Consider the following 9616-nt stretch of genomic DNA (forward strand, 5'->3'; position numbering starts at 1 on the left):
TGGGAACGAGATTTGTCACTAACTCTTCCCTTCATGGCATCGTTGTTGATCGAGAATTTCCTGGGGTCTACTTAATATTTATTTGATTGAGGCAAACCTTAAAGTTTTTATGCGCTGGTATCTTGTCCCTTCCAGGCTGATGACCATTTTTCAGGATGCATCGCCTCTCGAGGCTGCATCCCCTGTTTTCGAGGCTGCTCAGATTTGGGCACTATGCTTCATACTTGGTGGCTCTGTCCTAGTCTTCACCCTTTCTGTAACATAATTTTTGCATTGCTTTATCGGGTTACAGGGGTGCGGGTTCCCAGGGATCCACGCTATGCACTTCTTAATCACCCAATCCCATCGGTGACCAAAGCCTTAGATAAATTAATTGCTTTTAATTTTATAGCAGCCAAGATATCTATTGGCAAGGCCTGGAAGACAGACAAGGTATCCTTCACCTATTTCACAAGTAAAATGTCTTGGATAATGGCTCATGAAAAACTGACAAGTATATTACAGGACAGACACAAGCAGTTTGGGGATGTGTGGAACCCATGGATGGCTTATATAAGCATATTATTATTATTACATAGTATTTATATAGCACAGTTTGCGGATCGCTTTACAATGTAAGGAAGACATTACCTGTCCCTGAGGGCTTACAATCTGAAAGAGGAGGGGGAAATGATACATGAGGAGGTAGCTGTGTGGGGAAGAATTGTTTGAGAACGTGATGGTTCAGTGGTTAGGTTGAGGTGGGATAGGCTTCCCTGAAGAGATGAGTCTTTAGGGAACGCCTAAAGACAGTCAAGGTGGGAGATAGACGGACAGGTTGGGGTAAAGAGTTCCAGAGGATGGGAGAGACTCTAGAGAAGTCCTGAAGGCGAGTATGGGAGGAGCTGACTAGGGAGCTGGAAAGCAGGAGGTCTAGGGAAGAGCGGATTGGATGGTTAGGGTGATATTTTGAGACCAGGTCTGAGATATATCCGGGGGCAGAGTTGTGGATGGCTTTATAAGTGACTGTTAATATTTTGAATTTTATCCTCTGTGCGAGTGGAAGCCAGTGTAGTGATTGACAGAGGGGGGTTGCAGACACTGAGCGGTTGGTCAAGTAGATGAGTCTGGCAGCTGCATTCATGATAGACTGAAGGGGGAAGCCTGTGTAGAGGAAGGCCAATTAGGAGGGAGTTACAATAGTCAAGATGAGAGATAACAAGGGAGTGTATGAGTAGTTTTGCGGTTTCATTGGTGAGGAAGGGGTGTATTTTGGAGATGTTACGAAGGTGAAGGCGGCAGGATTTGGATAGGGATTGGATGTGGGGAAGAAAGGTGAGGTCCGAGTCAAGGATGACACCTAGGACTTTGGCATGGGGGGAGGGCTAGATAGCTGTGTTATCAATCTCAACTGAAATGTTGGGGGAGGGTGCACGGGCAGAAGGAAATATCAAGAGCTCAGTTTTTGAAAGATTGAGTTTTAAGAAATGTTGTGACATCCAGAGGGATATAAATTGTTTACTGGCATACCGATATCTGTAACCTGTTTTTTATCAAACCTGATTTGACTGGGAGGGGGTAACAAACCTGATTTAACTGGGAGGGGGTAACAGCCTCGGAGCCTTCTTTTTCCTTCCTTCTTTTCTTTTTCCCCATTAATTTTTTTTTTTGCTCCCTTTTGTGATGATGTTTTATTGATCGGCCATTGATGGACCTTTGACCTTACTAATCTTGCACTCCTGAGGGAGTGGGATATGGTGCCAGGGTACTTTTATATTTACAGTTTTATCTTGGCTAGAACCGACCTTGGTTGGTCCAGTATTTTATGGTCTCTTGGTCACTACACTATATTGATATTATCATAGAAGGTGAAGGTAGCTTTACTGGACTCCTAATATCTATTGCTGATTGAATGTCTTCTTCTGTAACCCTTATGTTATGTATGTTTTTGTACCCGAGTTATGTATACTCTGTATCTTTACAAAAAGAAAAAACTGAATAAAAATACTTTGAAAGTAAAAAAAAAAAAATTTAAGTGCCGGTATCGGCACTTAGTGTCTTGTGTATGGGTGGCACCTGGCCTGCCACCCAGACCCAAGACTCAAAAACCGGACTGTATGGGTAAATCACGGACAGGTGGCAACCCTAGCTGCTACTTCCATTCAAAAAATAAATTTAAAGGTATGTAAACGAATACAGAGTTGCATTAGTGTGTGTCTTTATTATGTGCCTACAGGTTAGCCCTAAATCAATAAAAAGCGTTTGTGGAACCAAAACACCAACCCATGGATAGCATTGTTTCAGCCTACTGGACCACATCAGCTTGTGGCTGTAGGTCCTTGGTAGTATGTGAGTGCCACAGGACTAGCAACACTAGGGTACAAAGCACATGTAAGGACACTTCAGGCAATGCTTCCTGGTATGAGGTCCAAAAAATTTCTATGATACCTGAGACATAAACCCTGCTAAATAGAGAATTCTAAGGGTTATTCACAAACAGGTGAAGAGTTTGGAGAAGGCAGGAGACGTGAACAATCTAGGCCAAAATAGCTGATTTGGAAAAATCCCCCAATTCAGCTCTTTCCAGTTCAGCTATGTTGTCCTAGATTGTTCACTTCTCCTGACTTCTCCAAACTCTTCACCCTTTTGTGAATAGCCCTGTAAGTCTCCTAATATAGGGCAGAAACTGAAAAGGTTCCATCTGGGCTTCGAACAATAGAAAACTGTGGTATCCTATACGAATGTATATATTACTTTGAGTGCGTTCTCATCCCATCCAAATATTAATGGGCAGCTGCTCCCATCAAGAAATTGGATTGCATATAAAGTAAGCCACCTGGCGTGGCCCTGATCCCAAATTCCACCGGCTAAAACTCTTGGTGCAATCCACTTCTGAAATCTGCAGGCAGTCTCAGCCTCCCTTGGACTGTCAGAAATTCCCTATAGACAGCTGAAATAAAAATATGCAAACACTTTTAGGATGAAATGTTGACATAAACATAAAAACATAGTAAATGCAAAAAACATGTAAATAGTAAAACATAGTAAATGCAGCATTCTTCTTTAAGTGCAGGGTGGCAAGATGACGTACCTCCAGGAGGTGAACCCTTGATATCCTGGGCTTACAAGAAATGGGTTGAACGATGCTGGTCATCATTTGACCCAGAAATGCCAAACACCATCTAGTGGTGGAAATGAATTACTGGCAGGCTCAGTGCCTGAGATACAATAGGATGAGATGTTTTCAATATTAGTTTTATCTGGACAGTTGGAGTTGGGCTTTAAAGCTGAACTCCAATCAACCAGTAATGTATCTGCAAAGTCATATCGTAGTTAAGTCACAATCTGTAATTCTTACCCCTCCCTAAAACATGTAATTAATTTAAAAAAAATCCTAATAAACTTATTTTCCCCTTTTAACAGTGGTCACATGACTGCTAAATCACCTCTTTTCCCCCCAGCTGCAAAAGCCGGTCGTGAAGACTAAAAATGATGCTCAGCAGCTTCTGCTGATGTCATGGGTTCCAGGAGTTCTCTCACACCATGGGGACCTGTGAAGTGTCCCAGGCTGTAGGCAGTAATACAGGATGATTGGCATCCCTTGACACGCCTTGTTTGTCATTCAACTTGTGAAGGGCTGGGTAGGGAAATGGGTCTGCAGCAGCAGCCTGACTACCGGACTACAGGCATGCTGTGAGTCTTCATGGCATTCTTTAGCTCCCAAGTAGGACACAGGGACACAATCTGACCGCTCTAGCACGGATCAGAATCTGTGCTTAATGTGGTCAGAAGGGGAGCAAGCACCATAGAGGTCCCACGACCGCAACATCAGGTCCCTCATACCTGGAATGTGTGGTGAGTCACCTGCACTCCGTGCAGCGTTGCAATCTTCAAGAGTTGGTGCTTGTAGTGATGACATGGATGGCTCCATGTGGAAGTTAAACATCAGAGACAGATAATCACCAGCACACACGTAACATAATCTCAAGCCTTTATTAGATTTATTGATACATGGCCACATATCGTAGTAAATGCCAACGTTTCGGGACCACGCAGAGTCCCTTCTTCAGGGCATTATAGTGAGGGTCACTATGTCGCCCTGAAGGGACCCTGCATGGCTCTGAAACTTTGGCATTTATGACAATATGTGGATATGTATCAATAAATCTAAGAAAGGGTTGAGAATACGTTACGTGTGTGCTGGTGATGATCTGTCTCTGATGTCCCTCATTCCACCGATTGCACAGTGCATCTACGGGGCACATTCAAGTTAGCTTAACATGTCCCTTCCCTCCTGATTCAACTGTGCATGTAAGCGAGCACCCTGGTAGCATCATACAATGGTCACATGACCACCATTCCCAGAGCCAGAACAACAAAGCGTATGGGTTCCCTTAAGCACTCCTATCACAGGCTAAAGCGGGCACACAAGGGTGGCTCCATGGGACCCTCTAAAGCAGTATAGCCACAAGATGGAAATGGGGAAGTGGCAAACCTCAAAGGAAGAATAAAAACAAGTGATAAGCTGCAGACAGACATCAAGGACCAAACATGATAAGTCCTGCAAGTATGCTGCTATATATCAGATTTTACATTGAGGGTTTAATAAGACTTTAATGAGGACACAGACAGCAGAGATTCACAATTCTTTCTGCTGGTATAAGGCATTATACATTGGACACACATTATGAAATTAACAACTTTCCTAAGGAGACATTCTGAAGAACATGGGATTATGGAAATACACCCACTCCACAGACCAATCAGGCTTTACAAAAACAAGCCTTTTCCCAATTCGCTTCTGCCCAAACTAGGCGAACACCTCGAGAGCACTTCCGCCAGCACAATGACGGACTTCCGCTTTGTTGTTATGCTTCCTCTTTCAATAGAAGAAACTTCCGGTGATGTGTCGAAAGTGCGAACTTATCGAGTTGTGGGACCGCATGACTTCCGGTTTCCTCAGAACTACGATGTTTGCACACAAAACATGTTGTGCACGAGCGCCATCCACGGCATTGCCCTATACACATAGACCGCAGCAATAAAATAATAAAATGATGTAGGATGACAGTAAGCCAGCACGTTCTTTATCTCCGGTGCCCCACTCAATATGGCCGCCGCTTGAGTGGGGCGCCTGAGATAAAGAACGCGCTGGCTTAGTGTCATCCTACATCATTTTATTACTTTATTGCTGTGGTCTATGTCTATAGGGCAATGCCGTGGATGGCGCTCGTGCACAACATGTTTTGTCTAAAAACCTCGTAGTTGTGAGGAAACCGGAAGTAATGCGGTCCCACAACTCGATAAGTTCGTAGTTTTGATCGATCACCGGCTGGGTTCTGAGTAGAGTCCGCCGTGGGTATCTAGTGGGCGGTGTATATAACAGACGCGCTATGGCCGCTGTGCCGATGGAGAGCGGTAAGTGTGTGCCTGGTCTGTACATACCAATCTATAGACACCCCGGGCGGTATGTGGGGGAACCAACAATCTGTTCTCATAGCAGCACATAGAGGGTGTGTGTATCATACCGACTTTCAGTGAACCGTGTTCATTCATTTCAGAGAGGACAGCTGTGTCTGGGGGTACAAATCACTGCCAACAGCAACACAGGCTGGTCATCACTGGCTGGTGTTCTATCGAAAGCTCCAACTCGACGAAATCTCCAACTACCTCACTGCCTGGTACCTGCAAGTTGGAGATTTCAACCAGACTTGTGTTAGACTGCAAAGCACAAAAACTGATGGAGCTCTGTAGAGTTGGAGTTTTCGATAGAACACCGGCTTGCAGATAGAGGGTTATAGATTAAAGGCATAGGCTACCTTTTGTAAAAATCCAATAAATGCACCCACTTGAAAAAATAAACATGCATTTGTAAAATGAGAGCATTGTACCCATGCATCACAGATGTAGTATTGAGCTAGCATTATGGGGCTGAAGGAAGTAAACAATGAACTAGAATTGTGGTGACATCACTGCGCTGGCACTCCATTGAGATCTACGAGTCCCTCTGCTGCGATGGCAGATGGGACCTGTAGTCTCTAGATATTGTAGATTTTCTAATGTGCTACATTGTTCCAAACGCATACAGATGTGAGGGAGCCTCACTGACCAAATCGCTGGCTGGTGATATGATCTTTACCGAGCTCTGCTGCTACTGCTGGGGTGGTCAAGGATCTGGCTGCGGTGTTCGACAACACAAAACTGGCTGCACAGAATTAGAAATATATATTTGTATTCTGTCTACTTAGCTCAGTTAGCTGCTTGCCTAGAAATCAACTTCAGGGTCTGTTTACATATTGTGCTGCAGTTTATTAATGAATGCATGTTATCCTGTAGATTACTGTGCATTGAATTCCAGCACCCCATTTCAATTCACGCCTTACCAGCAAGGAAACAGACATGTAGTGTGTTCCCCTGCTTTGTGGAGAGCTACAAAACATGTGCATTGGATTGCTGCATTGGTGTGATATTCTAAATGAATGGCACTGTGGTATCCATGTTGCCGTATGTATTCGTAACACAACGATGTGAATAGGTCCTTAATGCTCCCATGTGCAGTATGTAGCAAAGAAACAGCCGCTCGCTCCACTGCGATGCTGTTCACATGACATGAGCGCCCCTACAGTGAGCTGATTACAGGAATTTCCTCTACTCATCAGCGCCATCTCGGGACATTAGTGCTGTGCGAATGGCACAGTTGGGTAGAATGAGAGCGCCAGCATGCTGCGCAGTGCTGTACAATCGTTTAGAGACGGCAAGTATGTAATCTAAATTTAGGATGAGATCTTACGTTAGACAGATGTGTGATAAACGAATCACCACATGTGGATATCCAGCTTTAGAGATGTCACCTCATTTTACATTCCTAATGTGAGTGCTGAGCCAGTGAGCATATCATGTAGAAGTATTATCTGCTATGGCAAACCCAGGGATGCCTGATTCATCTACAACAGGGGTGTCCATTAGGTCGATCGCAAAGCGAACACTGGTAGATCGCGACCGGCTCACTGACCTGTGTCCTGTCCTCCCGCGGTGCTCGTGCGGCTGAATGTGTCAGATGCCGCAGACGGGAAGGGGTGGGACACCTCTCCCAGTCTGCACATTCGGCCACACAAGCACCGCGGGAGGACATGGCGCATGGGAGGAGACCCAGGAAGCTGCTGCAGTGGAGGTAAGAAAAGACAGCCTGGAGAGACAGCAGAGAAAGTGAGAGACAGCAGAGAAAGTGGGAGAGGAGGGACAGCAGAGAAAGTGAGAGGAGGGACAGCAGAGAAAGTGAGAGGAGGGACAGCAGAGAAAGTGAGAGGAGGGACAGCAAATAGAAACGGGAGAGAGAAGAGACGGCCAAGAGATGGGGCCGGTTCACACCACAAAGTCTGCGTTCCAGAGTGTTCGGCCTCTAGAACGCACTTGAATGCAAGCAAGCCGACTCCCTGCATTCAGGGGCGGGAGGGGGCGTTCCGGTGCATTGAAGTCAATGGCACGGCAGCCACGCCGGCTGCCGGGAGTGCGATCACCTGGAAAGCAGGCACATTCGTGCCTGCGTTCTGGTCCAGTACGATCTGCAAAAATAGCAGCATTTTTGCAGATCGCACTGGCCTGGAATGCAGACCACTAGTGTGCCTGCGTTCCGGGTGTGGGCGATCGCACTGCGGGGGGCCTGGCTGCTGTGCCATTGACTTCAATGCACCACCATGCCCCCTCCCACCCCTGAATGCAGGTGTTTTTTCGCTGGTGGATCTCATTGAGCTCATCATTTGAAAAGTAGATCTCCAGATGAAAAATTGTGGGCGCCCCTGATATACAGTTTTAGATTAGTATCAAACATTTGTAAGTAATGTTGGCATTTCCTTTCTATCTTCTCTTAGATGAGCAAGCCCGGTATCGGTTCCAGCTGGAGCTAGAGTTTGTTCAGTGCTTGGCCAATCCTAATTACCTGAACTGTAAGTATGTTATAAATGTATTTATTTTTACGTAGATCCTGCTTATTATCTACAAAGCACAAGGAGGGGGAGATATCCATGAAGACAGTGCACAGTACATTATCTCATAGCAGCCAGTCTTTTTTCAGTTTGCTACAATCAGATCAGTAAAAGTGGGGTTGGTTGGTATGTTTTGGTGCCATTGCTGTTAACTGGCTCCAGTACTCTGACCTTCATTGAGCATTAAACCAGAACTCTGGGCAAAATTGTTAAGTGCTCATTTTTGTCTGGGCACTCAAAAAAGTCATACTCACCCGATCCTCCGAGCCAGCTTGCTCATAGACCGGTCCTTCCAGCCTCGCTCCCCCTCCCCTGCAGCGATCTAAGGATCCTCCGATGAATCGCTTACAATACACTGTGTATTAGACGTGAGGACGCCAAGGGACATACCATCGCTGCAGTTTAGGAAGAGATGAGCTGGAGGGAGTGCTGTGAGAGCCGGCAGGCTCCAAGGTTCAGGTGAGTATAACTTTTTTTTATTCTAGTCCCTAGCCAAAAAACAAGCCATTAACCCTTGCAGTGCGGGGGAAGCTCCGCTGCAAGAGTTAAAAACTATTCTGCCCGGAGTTGTTTATTAAAGGAGAACTATGGGGTTCTATCTTTTTTTTATTAATGCATTCCTTAGGCTAAATAAGTAAATGATGTAATTTACTGTAATTAGCCAAAATGCACAGGAAGGCTGTAAACCCTTATTTAAGGTGGCGGACGGGGAAGTGTTTGTATGGCCCAAATATCTTCTAAAATGTGGGATAGCGTGTGAAATGGTTATAACCTTTGTCAAGTTCCCATTACTCTTGATGTCTCGGTTACCACTATACAGGATTTATATTGTGCCCACAGTTTGCACAGCACTTTTCAAAAAAAGGGGGGACAGTACAGATACAATACAGTTCAATTCAAGAGGATCAGGAGGGCCCTGCTTATAAGAGCTTACAATGGAAAAGGTTAGGGAGATTCACCCTCTCTTTGTTCTGGTGACTATCATCACCCAGACAGAAAGTGACGCGAAATCCAAATTGTTTGTGACGGACTCCAGTACTCAGTATGAGTATGTTCGCCGCTGTATTCTTCCTTTCAGGAGATATCCGCTGATCTTTAGCTCCCAGTTACTATTCGAGACCCGAGCGTAGGGTGAAACAAACTCTGATTTATTGAGCAACCTTTGATATTCAAAACGATCAGACGAGATTACAATCCCATCGCATCCACCCTGCCCTCCCTAGACATTCTGACTGCACAACCCCGCACGGGTCCAGCTGCTAAAGAGTAGGGATGGGCCGAGTGTTCGATTCAAACATCGGCAGTTCGAGCGCTCGCCGAACACCAAACTTTATAGGATGTTCGCGGTTTGTTCGACCACGGACATTCCATAATACAAAATGCCCACTGAAGCTCTGATTTGTTAAAGTCTTGCACCTGACCGTAGGTCAGGTGCAAGACTTTGCCCAATCAGGGCTCAGTGGAGGAGAGGCCTGAAGGAGAAAGTTCTCTATCAGGTCCCCCCATGCTGATTGACAGCAGGCAGTGGGCGGGTGCAATAGCCAGCTTGCTATTGGCTATTGCATTTTACAATATCCAATAGCAGGCTGGATATGGCTCAAAGCCTGCAGATGTAGAGGGGGCGGGGCAGAGGAGAAGTGGCCGGACCGGGGGGG

At 45.7% G+C, this 9616-nt stretch overlaps 1 protein-coding gene across 1 annotated transcript in view; it reads left to right on the forward strand.

The window, feature by feature from the left end:
• Positions 1-5354: 5354 nt before the first annotated feature.
• MED31 (mediator complex subunit 31) overlaps positions 5355-9616 on the forward strand; it is a 9159-nt gene continuing 4897 nt past the window's right edge. The window contains exons 1-2 of the mRNA XM_018555020.1: positions 5355-5397; positions 7848-7922. Of these exons, the coding sequence (XP_018410522.1) occupies positions 5373-5397; positions 7848-7922 (100 nt within the window). The 5' untranslated portion in view covers positions 5355-5372. The remainder of the gene's footprint in view (positions 5398-7847; positions 7923-9616) is intronic.

The sequence above is a fragment of the Nanorana parkeri genome, unplaced genomic scaffold, assembly GCF_000935625.1.
Source record: "Nanorana parkeri isolate BGI_ZX_2015 unplaced genomic scaffold, ASM93562v1 scaffold181, whole genome shotgun sequence".
In the NCBI taxonomy this organism is placed as follows: domain Eukaryota; kingdom Metazoa; phylum Chordata; class Amphibia; order Anura; family Dicroglossidae; genus Nanorana; species Nanorana parkeri.